Below are 18,502 nucleotides of genomic sequence, written 5' to 3'. Positions count from 1 at the left end.
AATTTATAGCTTGAAATTATTGATTCACGTGACGCATTCATTGATGAATCAAGTAACATATTATTATATGAGATATAATAACTAATATTAAAACATAAAATATTAAACAAGATAAATTTAACTAAGAAAACATCGGTACTGTATGTACCTTAAATAGTTTTCAATTAAGCACCATTGCGCAATTAAAACTTAAACATCAATTATCTCAGTTTCATGACAATGTTGCTTGATTTATAAATACATTACGCTCTGTCTGGTCGGTCTCGGTATGCACAATGTAGTCTTTCAATAGAACGAACAGTCCAACAGAATATTTCTTTCTTTCAGTCAATTTTATCCAGAAAAATAATATATTATCCATAATACAAATCGATAACTCTCTAAAATCTTAGCTTCTCACGAGCAACGAAACAGCTTAAAATTACTACTGTATCGATAACATATACCTGGATTTATGTAACATTAAAAATGTGTATTTGGATTCAGGGCACGGGTGTCTGTGATGAATTCGAATGTCTTATAGCTATCTTCCTAAAAATAATGTTAAAATATCTTTACGAGTTCGCAAACTTGAGTTGGATATAGAGAATCAAAAATCAAAAGATAATATTATTAAAGATGATTTTTTATAAATACAGTTTACGATAATTATTATGTATAACCGCAGCAGAGAATTAGTACGTCTCCCCAGTGATGTGGGGAGTAAAGTTTAACCCCCCACTGCCAAGATAAAATTACACATGTTGCTTTTCTTTCTCAATCAATATTCCTATCTGAATCTAGGAAGCGAATATTAATAACATTTTTCTTTTCCTTATCCCTATATCCACCCCCTGATTAGAGTTTGAGCTAATGAATGAGCTAACGAACAAACGTCGTAAAAGTATGATGCAGAAATAGCAACATTACGAGTCTCCTTCAATGCATCGATGTCACTTTGTATAATTATTATAAATTCTACAGGAAAGCATGTTTGCTGTCCACCTCACTTTAATAATAATGACGAATTGAAATGGTGGTGCATAGTGTGCAATGGGAACGGGACGGTTTGGCGCCGCCAATTGGACCCCAGAACAACGAACATCTGAGCGCTGCACAGATGAATGAAATGCGTGAAGAAATACACTTATGTTACAGCTTGTCCAGTCGTCTTGAGTCAGCAGCATCTAATCGGCAGTGCCCAACCATTGTAAACTCGTATGCTATATATAATTATACAACAGTGTCTCATTATGTATTACAAAACATGTTATGTATATATAGTTTTGTCATATATGATTTTATTAAAAAGATGGCAGGATACTTGAGTTTTTCAATCCACGCATAAGACTATGATCAGGACACATTATTAAATGCGAGAAATTCAGAGCTCCTCATAGAATCCATGAGGGAACTCTTGTGGGTGTTCAACCCCACTCATGGGCAAACGGACGGTGTGCACTAGGATAAAGCAAAGGTCAATATGCCATGCTGAAGAGAAAGCTCAGGATATAGACATCTGAGGGACAATTGTAAAGATAGATAGAGCTATAATTATTATAGGATACCCTATAATAAATGCAGAAATGCAAAAATGCAGAAATGTTTTTTAAAATAAATTATCATTTACGAATAAATAATATTCACGTAGATACAGTGAATTAGAGACTATAATATACTAAGAAGAAAAGCACATCAATAATTAGAAAAAAGTAACCTTGCATGTTCTATACAAGTCAATAAAAATCAACTAAATAATTTACTTAATATGTACAAAGAATGCTAATACCAAAGCATGCTAATAATACCACAGCGATGAGTACAGAAGACTCAAATAAAGTGTAAAGCAACGACATCGGTAATAAAATATCAAAACTAAGTCTACAATTAAATAGAAACGAAGTTTAGAAGTGCGTAAAAGAATAAAGATTCTAAATTATCTAATAAATGTGCATGGAAATTTTGGTTCTGTGATGTGTCTCTCTAAAAGAGTAAATTCATTTTATTTTGCAAGTCGAAATTATGAATTCGTCGAAAGACATTTATTGTATTTACATACACCACACTCATAATCTCGACTGTCAAAATAAAACATTGTCCCTTGTAGAGAGGCGCGCAACGGAATCAATAATAAAATAAAAAGGTGCATTTTCAGAGAAAAAGAAGTGAATGATCAGCGATGGATTAAATGTTTTTGAAGAGTAAATAAAGTGAGAAAATTGATGAATGACGCGAAATTTAGCTGCATCTAAATATACAAAAACATAATAAAAAAGTCATTAAAATATTGTATACAAATAAGGCTTGAAAAGTTACATGACTAATAGATGTTAAATTTTATACTGATGTTTGAAAATAGAATGATTTGATGAATTTATACATTACACCAATATCAATAACATTACAATGAAAATAAACATTATTTCGTACTTCCATATTTTTGTGTTTTTTTTAAAGAAATTTAATAATAAAAAAATGCAGAAGTAACTAAAATTGTTTTTTTTTTCATTATTATATTATTATAGAATGACTAAAATAAACTAAATTCTTGATGGAAAACATCCAAAACCAGGACACAAAATAACAGTGAATTATGAGCTTATCTATATATGAGCAGGCATGTATACATTCATTTAAACTATACACAATAGAGCCCATTTATAGCCTAAGCTCATTCCTCGCCATTATTTTGAAGCCATTAGTAAGACTACAAAAAAAACCAACAAATTCGCATGAGTTTCACATTTTTTAATAAGTCATACAAAATACTTGATTTAATGTAATCTTTAACCAAAATCCAGCAGTAATTGATGTTACTCAGGATTATGGACAACTGCGTCTGTTTTTTGTCATCGGTCTGATTTATTTGAGTACACAGAAGTTAGGTACGAGAGACATGCTAAATAAAAATTACAAGTTACAAAGTTGTATATTTAAATGCTGAGTTACGAAACAAAAAAAATAATAGATAAAATGGTTGGAGATGATTGGTCGATTGGTTGTTTGGTTGTAATGTTACCTGATCCCCCACGAGGACTTGCGACTCTTCGTCAAACTCTGATTGGTCGTCCGACGCGTGTCCGCTGTAAGCCGCGCGGCGTCGCTGTGTCCGCAACGTTTTAGTAAGCACACACAATCAATAATCAATTAATTATTTGGTCATTCAGGGGAAATGTCAAAAAAAACAGAAACAGGACAAGTAAAAAAATAAACACACGAAACAGGGGGAAATGTCAAAATTAAATCACACATCATGTGTAGTTATTGCAAATTCGCAGTAATTATAATATTATAAATGACTATTTCACTTTCAATAGAAAAGGATTATAGTAGGCATTAAAAAAATCATTGTAAGATTAATTTTTTTTTACAAAATTTTATGCTCATGGTTTTAAACAACATGCAACAATAATAGTGATAGGTTTGTATAGACGTTACATTATTATACGACATTTAATAATGCCACAATGTTGTGTTTCGAAAGTTTACAAATATACCGTTAATTATTGAAAAAATGACAATTTTTTGTTAATATATGAGCCACTCTCTCTCTTGATCAATTAGATGAAATAACGATAAATTCTGGACGATGTACTGAAGATATGAAGTTTATATTTCGTTACGTTCATGTATATTGTAAAAAACACTTATATCATTAAGACTCATCTGAATAAAAATAGACCTGACGGTCAATAACACAATTGAGTACAAGAACGTCACAAGAAAAAATTGGAATAATCAAGACGCCCTAAATATGTCAAATTTAGTACGTAATGATTATCTTAATTTTATATAAAGACGGTAGCCATCTGTCGACAATATTTGAAACACCTCGGTTATTTGTATGTATTAAAAAACATCTGCAAGAACGGTACCAGAGTCGGTAACTTATAAGTCAGAGCTTTTGTCTGGAAAAATGGCGGAAAAATTAAAATATTGTTGCATAAAATCAAAGTAGAATTATGAAAAAATTTACTATAACGATAATAGTGTCCGTTCGCGCTGCATACCACGAACGGTTTGAGACCGTTTGAAGTTTTTGTTTTATCGAATGTTTAAAAATTCCTTTGTAGAACGTGTAATTTAGAAACACTAGCGTTTTATACTCACAGATTATAATGTATTATTTTCACACACACTTTATTACAAAGATACCATTGGCTATCGCACCGTCGATTAGCTTTAGTTGGTAAGATTAAGAGCATTGTGAAAATAGTTCATGCATCTGTCCATGATGACCGTTTTTAACCATTTGGTCAGCGTTGGTGCAGCGGAAACAGTGGTTCAAGCCACCAGAAAAAGATTTTTTTTAATATTTCAATTAGAAAAGAGTGTTCAAGGACAATCAAGAATAGAAAGTAGTAAATTCATTGTTAATTTTTTGTGACGTTAATCAAAGTTAACAATAAATAATTTGAAAGTTGAACCATCATTAGTGATGCTTTTTACGTACAGGAAATGGTGCCTAAAGAAGTTGCTTGTTAAAAATATATTGCAGTTAATATTAAAAAATCAGTAAGTGTGCGAAAGGAAAACGGAGATAAGTCTTAATTTTTTTTTTTAAATGAATTGAATATGCCAATCATAAAGCACACATGACAAAAAAACCTGTATTAACCAGATTAAAACCAAAATTATTAAATTTCATATAAGTAAATATTTACAGAGGCTCACATAAAAAAATAAAACTCAAACTTCGGGTATTCGGAAAAATAGTGAGGATCATCCATAAATAACAACACACGTTTTTCGTAATTTCTGACCACCCATCATTACAGCTTGTTCCAAAATCTTTTACCTCTGTCTAAATTCACATTCCCCCCTCACCCATTCGTTAAAAACAAAACTCGTTTAAAATCATTGATTACAGTATTATGTTGTCAAGAAATAAGGGAAAATATTAGTTTTGTAATGGCACATTTTCCACAGCCCGCTTTAAACGATCTTATCCCCCTTTTCCTTTTGCACACAGAAATAACCTTTGCTATTGATCCCATAATGCCTCAAAGTATGTACCTATTTTATCCAATAGCAAAAAAAAACCTGCCCCTGTCATAAGAAGAAACCCATAATTTCCCATAATAAAAGAGAGAAAGATAGTAATCAAACAGAGACAGGACTAAACATGAAGGCAGTAAAAAAAAAAGAAATAAAAATACTACAAAGTCCCATTACATATTTGTGTTTTTCACCAAAGTGTTAAAAATATTAGCTGACAAACTTTAAGCAAAATCGAACCTAAATACCTGCAAACCTGAATATCTCTCAGCCTCGAGAAGCCAAAAGTAGGTATCCGCCATAAATATTTACTTACACACATGAAATGCTGTGAAAGCGTCAAACGAATACGACAATAATTTTCGGTATACTTGTTAGTAATAATATTTGAATGTATGTTGTTCGTATGTTCATTACCTGTTAAATGAATTTGTGTTTTAAATAACAATGCGAGAATGAGCATTACGACGCCCATACGCACACGCACGGACATTTCTTGTATAAATTTGCCATAAATATTAACGCATGCGAGAGCCGAGCGGTAACGCGTCGTGGGCCACAGGTTCGAATCCCGGCTTCGGCAAAATTCACACGTTGTTTTTTCAATGACCCAACTCCCATACAGGATTGACGAGCCAATTTTAAAAAAATTGACTTATGGGCAGAGGGGCACCAAGGTACTGTCGTCTAAGCAGAATATGTCAAAAATATTACATTTTTGTTGTTTGCTAAAATACACAATATTTCGTTTTCTCCTAGTGTCTTCTTTTGAAAAGATGGAGATCATCAGATGTTTGAAAGAAATGATGATTATACTAGGAATTTTAACTGCTTCTGCAATGCAGATTCAAAGTCACACCACTGTTACAACTAAGAATATGTATTTATGAGTTACCGCCCTCTCACTGAGCTTTATGTGGTATAGCTTGAGTGATTTTTTTTTTCTTGACGCCTTTATGGATACCTTGCATTTACTATCGAGGTAGATTCGATCGATTACCCATCCACCCAATCACTATCCACAATAAATGCTGCTTAAATTCAGTGCTCGAATGAGGATCAGCTTAGTCAAAAATAGCATGTTGACTAAACGATAAATATATCTTTTATTTTGTCAACTGTCAATTCATGGTGGAACTGCATTGTATTGTTGTTTTTATTTAATAAAACGCAATTTTTTTTATAGTACTTATTCCACTTTTAATTAATATATTAGGACCGGTTAATATATTAATTAAAATATCCTAATATATAAATATATTATAACATAATATATTAATTAAAAGTGGAATAAGTGGAATAATTGCGTTTTATTAAATAAAAACAACGATAAATATATCAAAGAATATCTTGAGTAATTAATTAACAGTACCTGCAAATTTCTATTGAGAAAAGGTGTTTATATTGCTTGAATATCATTACAAAATTATTGGTAGGGTACAGCAATAACTGTAAGAACAGGGAACGTGCTTCGGTGCCCCTGGATAAGATAATGTATGACAATCGAATAAATAAAAAAAATGTGAGAAATCATGATTACAAAATGTAATCATTCAGCAATTACCGTATATCTAAATAATGCAAGGTTATAAATGAAACCCACAATGTTTAAATGAAATTTTTAATACTGTATAGACAAAACATTCATCGTTGAGTTGTTAAAACCCGATGTGACAATTTTGTCAGAATGTTTTTATTATATATTTCCTGTTTGTTTATATTAGATCGCATAGTTTAGTAAGCCCTGGATGGCCAGGAGGACAAAATGTCTCTATACTGGAAGAGCTTGGCATCAAAAAACGTCTTCAACGCCACAAGAGACACATTCACCAATTCCTTGGTCACATAAAAGAGATCCGGGCACCCTGTAGAGAGTGGCGTCAATGAGCATAAGTCGCGAGGGCGTCGGCGTTCCAGATGGAAAGACATCATCAATAAAGCAACTTAATTAACAAAGACTGATGCAACAAGACTAGCAAGGGATCGCTCCAGATGGAAGGAGATTCTTGGCAACGACTGTAATTGCAGTGATCACTATCATCAGTAAGAAACAAAATGAAGAGAGTTTAGTAAAACCTCATATATACCACCAAAATCACAATATAATTTATTATAGAAACCTCACTTGTAATATATCTTAATAAGACCGTAATACCTCCAATGTACATAGTCATCACATCTGCGTTATTACAAACACTCAATGACAACCCTCCACTACTTGCAATTTTAATAAAACTTGATTTAGTCTAACAAAAATAATTGAAAGTCCTTCATTTTTGTGCTTATAAAATAAGTTTGTTCTTCTGTAAAATTTTAATTTTGTCACACTGGATTAAACTGCTTAACGAATATACATATAGACCGTTGATAGGCATAATCGCACAAGTGACTATGGTAACCTTTCTGTGGAGCAAAAACAATGAATTCATATTTCAATCAAAATTTTAAATCATGTGATATGTTATTTTTAAGATGTGCAAAAATGCATAAATGATAGATCACAATAAAGAACAAAATTAACGTTAAAATCGTAAAAAATAACTTGTTCAGTTTGCTTTTCAACCGTCGATATTATGACAGCTTTGTATACCGATATATAATGGTTCGACAATATGAGTCGTAAAACTTAATATTATATTGTTTCGTAACATCACATGCATGACTTTGAAACCAGATAACTTGACTTGACGTTGTAATCCTTACATTAACATTGTAATAATATTATGAGTCGTACAACTTAATATTATATTGTTTTGTAACATCACATGCATGACTTTGGAACACTTCGTCGAACAACGTCGTTATTCTTACATTAACAAAAAAAACTATAAACTATATAAACTATAAACTATAAAAAGAAGCTGAGTTGGTAAAATATCAACCAAATCACTTTCACTTGGCTTACATCAGGGATTTCCAAACTGGGAAGCGCGGAGGGTTGCAAAAGGAGGCGCGAAAAGTTTAACACAATTAATGTAGCCACAGGTTTGCAGTTTGCAAATGCATTGATTATAAAACGGCCGTTAGTTATAAACTACATAAAAAAAACAGTCCTATAAAAGGTTGTCTGCAAACCTGTCTGAAAATATAGAGACTAATTTTATAATACTGATACACCCCTGTTACAGGCGGGCTTCTCCCGGTGTAAAATAATCATTTAGTAGCTTAAGTCGAAACGTAACCCTGACCTCTAGAAACGGCTTCATAAAACACCTAATCTGATTCCTTGCTCAACCACGTAAGTATTTCTTTTTAATTTAAAAAGTAAAAATGATGATGGATGAAAGAGATAATTTTAAGACTAAATATAAGGATTTAAATATAATAAATTTTGCCGCGCATTGTGCGTGAAATCCTCGCGCGCCGGCGCCAGGGTCAGGCTCGTGATTCGCCGAATCAAAGATCACGCGATAAAATTTGGCCAATCACGAGAGTCCTTTTTTTTGCTGGATGGCGTCGGTACGAGGAATTTAAAAAGAAAGAAAAAAAAAGATGTTAGTAAGCGTCCCCTTTCCGATAGGTACGGACCTGACGACTACAACTGTAAAAATCCCAAATATAATTTGTAAAACTAAAAATTAAGAAAATGTAAAATATAAACAATATCACGTTACGAGCACGAAGGACTGTGTTTTATTTACACTCCAACCGTTTGAACCTCTTTTTTTTTTGTGAATCCGGGGTTCGATGGACACCTGAGCTAGCTGCTGGAACCCCGGGGATCTCAATGGCGCCTGGCAACATGGGGCGTGAAGAATCGCATTAATTCTTCCGAACCCGCGAAATAAAATTTACGCCCGCGAACGCTAAATAAAAGTTTATGATCCAGGAGCCGGAACAACCAAGAAATGGTTAACTAAAAAGCGGACTCCGACGTAACCCTTATCGAAGAAGAAGTGCTGTCTCCAACATCAAACCGGGAGGGCCCTCTGGTGTTCGAAGACAGTCCACATACGGAGCTGACCGCGCCTAGCGTCGTGCTGGAGACCGTAGCACCAGCGCGTCTCCAGTACGACGAATGGCTGCACAAATCCCACCTATGGAGACCAGACACATCATCGACGGTATCCAGCGAGGAGGGCTCGTAGAGGCCACGGCCCACTCGCGACGAAAAACGGCGAGCAAAATGCCGATTTTCCTAGGGTATCACTAACATGTCGTGTACCCTAGTCGACCACGGGATGTTCGGTGAGGAGAGAAAAAGGAAACGCGAGGCTATGGAGCCTCACAAGAGGGCTGAGAAGGCGCGCAAGCTGAGATGAATCGAAGAAGCTGTACGGGCGCAGGCTCGACCACGAGGAGATGAAGCAGGACCAGTCGCCAACCCTCTAGTCAAGGGTGAACGCCGAGTTGCTGTTGGAAGTTTCAGTGTAAACAGTGTAGTTAAAAGTGAAGATAATAATCGTAAATATCCGGAAATTCTTCTAATTACGGATAAAAAGTTAATTAAGGACCCACTTTCTGAGCCCTATAATCTTAAGTTCGTTAGTAAGAAAAATGTACATTCTAGTTTTAAAAATAGCGCTCCGCAAAGTGACGCCAATTCTTTCCGTTCAAATAAAGTAAATATGAATGAATTCGAAAACATTAACATTGAAAATCGCAAACAATTTTATAAACGGGAAAGACGATATTCTACAGTAGCGCGAAACCTGTTTCAAAGTTACGCCGTGTTAATAATTTGAATCCAAAGAGAAACGAGGAAAATAGTACACTACCGTCCCTATTATTTCTTTACAAATTACCAATCGTAAATTTAACACAGCGAAAACGGAACGGGAATAATAAGGCGTCACTCGACAAAGTGTTAGTTGTTATGTTAAATTTTAATAATAAGTTAAAATTAGGTATAAAAGGATGAAAGTAGAGATTGTATGCTTGTGATAAAAAAAAAAAAAAAAAAAAAAATGAGTCAATAAGCCGTAAATTTCTCAACGGGGTTTCAATAATAAAAAAAAAAATAATAATAATAAAACGTGAGAGGCACCGTAAATCGGCGCGGCGCGCCTTTGGAATAGGATGTCGGGCGCGTAAAACGAAACAACAATTTTTTTTTAAATAAAATGGGTTTCACTAAAAATAAAGTTAACTACACAGTTTTAAGTGTACTGATTCAGAAATAAATATAATGAGAGGGTGGAATATTTCAATTTTTAATATCAATGTGATTTATACAGTCAATACAATGTTGCAAAATAATTATGGGTATTAGGGTAAAATATTAAAAGTGATAGTAAGTACAATGGGAAGATTTTATATAAAATTAGTAGCTATTTAATGTATGGGGTAGGAGTAATTAATAAAGTAAATTCGAATAAATTTAAAGTACAGGAAGTCTAATGAACGAATAAATTACTAAAGAAAGAAAAAGAATAAATACAGATGAAGACAATTTGGAAGCACAAAGGGAGCCACCTCTCGAAGTAAGCGCATCCAAAGGCAGCGTAGCCGAAAATTCATGATACCAAAGCTTGATGGTGTGGAGAGTGCGCACTCTCCTTTCTCGCGCAGGTTCATGAAGAGACTAGGGACGTGACGCCTGAAAGATATCGTGAAACAACAAGAGGTACTTCCGAAGTGTAACCATCTATAAAAAAAAGAAAGGGAAAAGGATACTTATTGTAAACATCCATCCTAGTACCTGTGAGTAAGCCGTGCCGCCGTCAACGAGCCTGGCCGTTGTACCGCTATACGATGCCTTGCCCGCAGTAATAGGAACAGATGGAGACACAGTACCTGTCCATCTATGAGGTGATACTCCAGAGACCAGCAGATCAGTGGAAAACTTTCCACAGAAAGATATCCGCTGCTCGGAACGAGCCTGGCTCAATGGTAACTCCACTACCACGCTCTGGTTGCAAAGGCAGTCGACGCCAAACGAGGTACGCTCCTATTGCACCAGAAGAAGAAAAACATAACACGAAATAATAATTCCGAACGAGGGCCAAACGTCTACAAATGTAGCCCCTAGGAATACAAAAGAAAGATTGGAAAGCGCGAGAGTCAAAGACTGCAGCTTCGCGACCCCTCCGCTGACTAATAAAAACGAATAAAATAACAAGAAAACCTAATTAAAACAAAGTAACACAAAATAAATGTACTACACTGAAATTAAATCAAACTCTGACCTATTCAAAAGTATCGCGAAAGCATTGCTTTGAGCTGAAAATAATAATCCAAAATAAATATAGAAAATAATAAAAATAGAGCTAAAGTATAGAGTTTTATGTTAGAATAGTTAGATTGTAGTTGAATTCTTTTATAAACTGTTTATAATGCCATGTACTTAACGGATGAACAAGGAATTGGATGGGTGGCCGATGAGATCAGGGCGTACCTTTCGACTTTAATCCAGATGGGGCGAATGATACACCCCTGTTACAGGCGGGCTTCTCCCGGTGTAAAATAATCATTTAGTAGCTTAAGTCGAAACGTAACCCTGACCTCTAGAAACGGCTTCATAAAACACCTAATCTGATTCCTTGCTCAACCACGTAAGTATTTCTTTTTAATTTAAAAAGTAAAAATGATGATGGATGAAAGAGATAATTTTAAGACTAAATATAAGGATTTAAATATAATAAATTTTGCCGCGCATTGTGCGTGAAATCCTCGCGCGCCGGCGCCAGGGTCAGGCTCGTGATTCGCCGAATCAAAGATCACGCGATAAAATTTGGCCAATCACGAGAGTCCTTTTTTTTGCTGGATGGCGTCGGTACGAGGAATTTAAAAAGAAAGAAAAAAAAAGATGTTAGTAAGCGTCCCCTTTCCGATAGGTACGGACCTGACGACTACAACTGTAAAAATCCCAAATATAATTTGTAAAACTAAAAATTAAGAAAATGTAAAATATAAACAATATCACGTTACGAGCACGAAGGACTGTGTTTTATTTACACTCCAACCGTTTGAATTTCTTTTTTTGTGAATCCGGGGTTCGATGGACTCCTGAGCTAGCCGCTGGAACCCCGGGGATCTCAATACCTCACTTCAATACTATTGTGAAGCGTGCTGGCCATCTCGTGAAAAAATGAAATAAAAGGGTCAAATCATAATGTTGAAATTTGAGGCAAATTTGTTTAGGAACGATAATTTTGTTGTTAAACTTGGTCTATTTGGTTGAAATTTCAAAAAAAAATGAGTGAATAAATCAGTGCAAGGACTTCTAGTGCATTTACTGATTTAAAAAGACTAAGTGAAGGCATTCATAAAAAAATGGAGCTTTGGCAAAAATAAGTTCGCCATGTTTCCACTTTTAAATGATTTCTGTGCCAGATAATATATTGAAGCAAACATAAATCTATTTACTGAGTTCTTGATTAGTTGGCTAATGCACTTTTCACACTATTTCATTAATAGTAAATGGTGCTGCTTCGTTTCAGGACTATTAAATATTTTAAATATGTGGTTATGCATTGCAATTTGACATGATACCTATATGATGATTGGTATACTTAAATGATAACTCCCGTGTATAATTTAGGAAACACTATATTAGAGCACCACACTGCGCTTAACCTCAGCGATAGGTAGGTGGGCCCGCCAAAGATCCTGGCCTGGGGATCTGCTTCAGGATGTGGGGCCCATGATAGAATCCATTTGTCAATGAACGATGATGAATTTGGATTGACTACTATTGAAATTGATTGTGCTAATTATTTTTTTTTTCATTTTTGTATTGGTACATTGTTGACTATTTAAAAAGGTGTCTGTATTATTTAATGAAATAAATGGGGGCGCCAAGATTAGATTTTTTTTAAAGGGAGGCGTAGTAACATAAAGTTTGGAAGCCACTGGCTTACATGATACCAAATTCATTTGAGAATGTACTGAAGCCTAATCTGGTTAAAAAGTGCAGATAATTAGTGCAAATGGTTTACCCAGTGGTTAATATATGGTTTTATTAATGCTTGAACTTTGTGCAAACGTAAAAATAGCAGTATATTAAGTCCAGCATTTTTTTAGAAGTTTAATTCGAGAATCAAACCGCATGATTAGTAAATAAAGTCATAAAAAACCACTTAACAAGTTTCATCATTCACTCATTTGATACTTAATATGAAGTAACCGAAAAATAAATATATATTGGATTTACCCCTTATATAGAATAGATTGATATAGAATCTTTTTTAAAAATGTCCATCTTGACATTGTTCTTTCCTTCATTTTTATAGGTACCTAGTTTTATAACGAGATGTGAGATGAAAAAATAGGTATTTCACTATGACTTATGAATTCTAGATACAAACAAATAAACCTGATTTACAGGTAACGCCAAAACTTAAAATGCTTTACGACTTATCAATATATTTGCATGACACTTGTGGGACGGGAATGTTTTTGTTGTGATTGTTGATGAGTGTTAAATCCAGATATACTTAGAAACTCAACATATATGCGCTAACAATAAATCATCTATGACAATCATCATAATCTTTTTCACTTCCAACTGTTTCTTCGAGTCAGATTTGTGAGAGCCCAATTTGAAAACTGTACACCGCCTGGGGATGACATATTCACCGATGTATTTATTTGTTTATTTTTTTATGTTTATTAAAATGTAATTTTTTATGTCTTATTCCTAACATCTTACATAATTTCAAGAAAGTATAAACATTTGCTTTTTTTTGATTTATCTTAGTAAAAACAAATGCATCTTGTTCGTTCTAACGACATAATTGTATTACTATTATTGTCTGTAATTTCAAATATTATTATTTGTACACTACAGTTGCGTCTCGATTTACCTGAGTCTTGTAAAATACTTTTTTCAATTAAATATTATGTTTGTGGTAGAAATGCTAAGTGTTTTACTATTATTATTATATTATTACTATACCATTGTAATCTGTAAGCTTTCGAAATTGGAAGTTTTGAATATTTTAATTATAGTTTTAAATTAACCGGGAAACCATTTTTTATATACCTCGGTAAATCAAGAGTCAATTGTATATACTCTCAAGCTGTATATAAATATATTTTCATATAAAGAAATTAATTATAACATAAGATTATATTTAAACCGGGGCTATATTTTATATTCTATGTGTGACATAATATTATTATATCAAAAGAGCCGAAATCATCTCTCATGGAAAGGGAGAAGGAATAAACACAAAATGTCACATAACATGCAACGGGATTTACAATCACATCCGATGACTTATCAGTAAAAACATAGCATTGCCTATTAATCACCCCTTCAACATTTAGTACAAGAACTATTTCGACCTAAAAACGTGATGACTGCAGTTATCAATTTATTCCCAACAGATTTTTTTATCAATTAGTTGCTGACTATGGCGTCACATATTTTATACACACTTAGTATGATAGCGGCAATTAACATGTTAATATTTTGTCTTCGGCTTTTCTAAACACGTATAACCTCCACGTCAATGCAAGTAAAATTAATGGTTTTTTAATTACAAGACGTTTGATGACCTATAAACACTTTCATTCTATTTAAATGATCATTATTAATAATGATGATTTTTAAAAACACACATACGCAAGCAGTCAAACCAAAAAAAAATGTAGGCACCGTTATATTATACCACTGGCAATACCTATAATAAGACTTATCCTATGTATATTTCTTATAAATATGATATAAGAAAGTATCTTCACTATGTCTGCCAGACAGCTATAATATATTAAAAACTTAAATATCAATCAGTTCAGCAATAACATAATAACTAAAGATATCACCTTTTTATTTTCACTTTAATGTCTAAGTATGGAGATTTAAAAATATGTATATAATGATAATTTTGCAGTGATGAATTAACATAATCACAAGCAAAAGACAGTCTAAAGCTAGTATAACAGAACGGTACCTACTATGAGAGAAAAAAAAGAAATTATATTATTTCACAAGAACTCAACCGGCCGACGCAAAAAAAAACGCATTTGGAAAGTTAAATGACATATCAGGGATGTGATGACCGCGGCTGATTCCAAATACACGCATGTGTGGTATTTACCGTTTTGGTACTCTCGTTGGGTTCTAGTTCGATTCCCTGGGTTTCTCCTGGGGGTTTAGGCCCGTCAGGTATGCTTTCCTCCGGGTCGAGAGTGGGGGCCACGGTCTAGTGGATAACGCGCCGGTAGCCTCCGTGCGGAGGCGGCGGGGTTCGAATCCCGCGGCGCAAAAATCATTTATTCTTATGAACCATTTTGGCGGCCTCTCTTCGGCCCGCCACATTTCTTTTGTCCACATCATTATAAAGTCACAGATTGAAAACATAATATCTATCACCATCAAATTACAGACAAAGAATGATTTTCTAATTTCAAAACAGATTTGTCAACCCTTACAATGAATAAAAGTCTAAATATAATGTAATAATAGAATTATTGTTGTATAAAAAGAATGTTGGAAAGTTATATAAGAAGTGTAAGTTCATAAGAAAATAAATTAAATAAACATTGTCCTTGTTTCTACTAAATAAAGTTCGTGTTAAAATGGTACTTTGTGGAAAAGAGAAAAAAAACTTAAGTATCATATTTTAACAATCAGTAGTTAAAGAATTATATAATAATATATAATAATAATTATATAAAATATGAAGGCAATTCATATTATTTTTAAATCTTTCTTTCATATCTATATATAAGTTTGTTTTTCTTTTCCATAAAAATTATGTGTAATTCATATAAAACTAAATGGCCCGAATAGTTTGATCGAATCAAAGGGTGAATGAATTTCTTTGAAACGTATTGCGCATACTCCATTATCAATGAAAATCAGAATAACATGATTGAAAGCAAAACCCTTTACCTAATGAATTTATGGTTTCGTAAATTCAAAATATAAAAATTCAATATTTCATCTTGAATCATTGTTTTTAGGTAAGTTATGAAGCATCGAACATATCATCCAGGATGCCATCTGAGATTTTGCATGAAACCAGACAATGTCAATAGACTGCGACACATTAAAGATGGTGAAGATTAACGTAGTATTTTAGTTCTCCAAACGACCACTCGCCTTCTTAAACGTATTACCATAAATTAACACAGCGCTGTCAAAATAATTCAGATGCATATTCAAATACTGTAAAGTTAGGTTATGTAGGTTTTGGTTTGCCTTTAAAGCATTGACTTTTAATGGCCTGAAAGTACCTACCTATACAGATTTTTTTTTTACATTTCATTAGAACTACTTTACCATGTAATCTAAGACAACATATTTGGTAATAAATCCGATAACTTATAACCTTTACGATAGATATCGAGTGAAAGAAGATAAATTAGTGAAGTCGGATGGATGATCTATTTATTAACACTCACTCGGATGGTGTTGTTGGCTCCCGGGGGGGCTCCCGGCGTGAGACAGTACACGTTAGCCGGATCTTCCACCATGAAGAGGAAGATTATCATGCCGGCGGCGGCCATTATGATACCAGGAACCATGAACGATAACGACCAGTCCGTGTCTAAGAATTGAGCCGCAATAAGTGCCCCTGGAAACAAAATGTGATATGTCAATTATTTAAGTCAATCATTTAAGGTTAGAAATAGCATATGGCAATCAGTCATTATTAACCATTGTAGAGTAAAATGTTGATTATCCGGGATTCATTATAATAATCATTTTCGCATAGGCGTCCACATTTATCAATATCCAAAGTATGGTGCTATGTAACTTCCATATTCTAGTCGACACGTCATCACTGGCAACGGGAAAACTAATTCCAGATGACTAGCAGCGGCGGCTGGTCTAACACCATACAAGTGCACTGCACTGCTTGCATTAATATGAAACATCGTAAATCATATTTTTTCTGTAATGCAAACCATAAACTGATGTGCTCATATTGTCAAGAGGCAATAATACAGACAATATGCACCGTATAAGTCATCTTCACTCAAATCATTTGCGCCCTGACAATATATTTGGTTTACTTAAAATGAACCCAAGTTCAGTATGAACTAAAGCCATTAAAAAACAACTTAAACCATGCTAATCGTTTTCGCCCTGCATATTGTGCTGGCGAGAAAATGACATCATATAGGTCTGAATACAGAGCAATTACAGATTTGATTTATTGGTCTGTTATAGTTTACTCTTCACACTTCAAATTATGTTCAGTATCAGATTCAGCAATTTCGTATATAAAATGCCTGTAAAACTAAAAACAATAAAATTGAGTATTAGGTATGTTAAGAAATTTCGACTTATGTGTATTCCAATTTAAATCAGTATACCTACTCGGAGGGAAGATAGTATGGAAGTAAAAATAATCTTGCTACCAATAGCATTTCTGGAAAATTAATATGTCATTATCCTGTGTGAACTAAACGCGAAATGATGTCGGTTATTTATAATGTAGAAAATTATTAATTCATGAATTCTAGTAATAAACCAGTAATGTTAATGCTATTTCACAAAGAGCAGTTTTATAATAATAATAGTGATCGTTATTCAAACAATGTAGGTATATACGATTAAGATGATTCTTAACTTCCGTTAAAAGTGGGAGGTGTTTTTCTACTATAAGAGGAAAAATCTTTTCTTAAAACTAAATCAAGAAAGACTTAAGTACCTATGTAACTCGCATGTCACATGTTTTATTAGATGTAAAATGTACAGATAATTTCCCAAATGTCAATAAGACAGCTTAAAAAAGTTATAAATAAAGTTTTATCGAATAAAACAATGCCAAATTGATTTAATTTTTCAAAAAAGGTTAGTTTCCAGCGCACCCTCAAAAATTACAATCCAAAAAATCAAGGGCCACCACTGATGACCAGTTTAATACAAAATGAATTGCAACTAATTTATTAAAAATAGATGAGTTATTTTTTATCAACTTCACTTTCATATAATATTAAGGCTCTCTAGAAGAAAAAGTGTTCTTCAAAGTCCTTGAATACTGCACTTTTTTAATAACATAATACAATTCTCTTACCAAGAATGTTTCCAATAGAAGTATGAGAGTTCCAAATGCCAAAGATCAGTCCTCGTTTCCCTTTGCCGAACCACTTGCCGACAACTGTCACTACGCCCGGCCATCCTGTCGTTTGCATTATACCAGCTGCCGCCTGGGAAACAATAAAATATACGTGTCAATACAGACATTAAAAATCTACATGCGGAAGGAAATGGGAGATATATCTGGAAAATGAGTTGAATATAATAAATCTATCATAATATCTATACATATTATGCCCGTGGTTGAATGACTTTAGTTCTAGTATGAACTGAATCTTATACAGGCGTAGGTGAAGGTCTTTATGCAGAATTCGCCATAAAGAGCCGTATGTGAGGTCAAGTTGCTGCGATATTCTTGGAACTTCGAACTTCTCTTCAGCCACACTTTCGCGTACAACAGCAATGTATTTGTGTGAACGGGCTGTGTATCAATATGTATAGGTGTCAGGCAACCCAAAACACTACCAGTCTCTTCAAATCGGCTCGCGAATACAACTTTCAATTGGGCGATGATTTCTACTGAATTCTGACCTTAATTTTCACAGTATGTACAACCGTCGAAAATTTACCATTTTCACAGTAGGA

The 18,502-nt window shown here is 33.7% G+C and overlaps 1 protein-coding gene across 4 annotated transcripts in view; it reads right to left on the bottom strand.

Moving 5' to 3' along the window:
* Positions 1–18,502, bottom strand: part of MFS16 (major facilitator superfamily transporter 16) — a 102,083-nt gene that overhangs the window by 14,324 nt on the left and 69,257 nt on the right. For 2 of the 4 annotated variants that reach the window (XM_085956366.1, XM_085956367.1), the window contains exons 5-6: positions 17,895–18,027; positions 16,273–16,445 (exon numbers count right to left, since the gene is read on the bottom strand). In XM_085956366.1, the coding sequence (XP_085812492.1) occupies positions 16,273–16,445; positions 17,895–18,027 (306 nt within the window). Of the gene's footprint in view, positions 1–2,998; positions 3,083–14,963; positions 15,069–16,272; positions 16,446–17,894; positions 18,028–18,502 lie in introns of all 4 variants that reach the window. The other 2 variants (XM_085956364.1, XM_085956365.1) reach the window with 2 other exon arrangements.

This window comes from Rhyacophila brunnea, unplaced genomic scaffold (assembly GCF_057557595.1).
Source record: "Rhyacophila brunnea isolate RB1 unplaced genomic scaffold, BYU_Rbru_1.0 scaffold_6, whole genome shotgun sequence".
Lineage (NCBI taxonomy): Eukaryota > Metazoa > Arthropoda > Insecta > Trichoptera > Rhyacophilidae > Rhyacophila > Rhyacophila brunnea.
The sequence above is the reverse complement of the archived record's forward strand: the minus strand, read 5'-3'. Positions and strand labels throughout refer to the sequence as shown.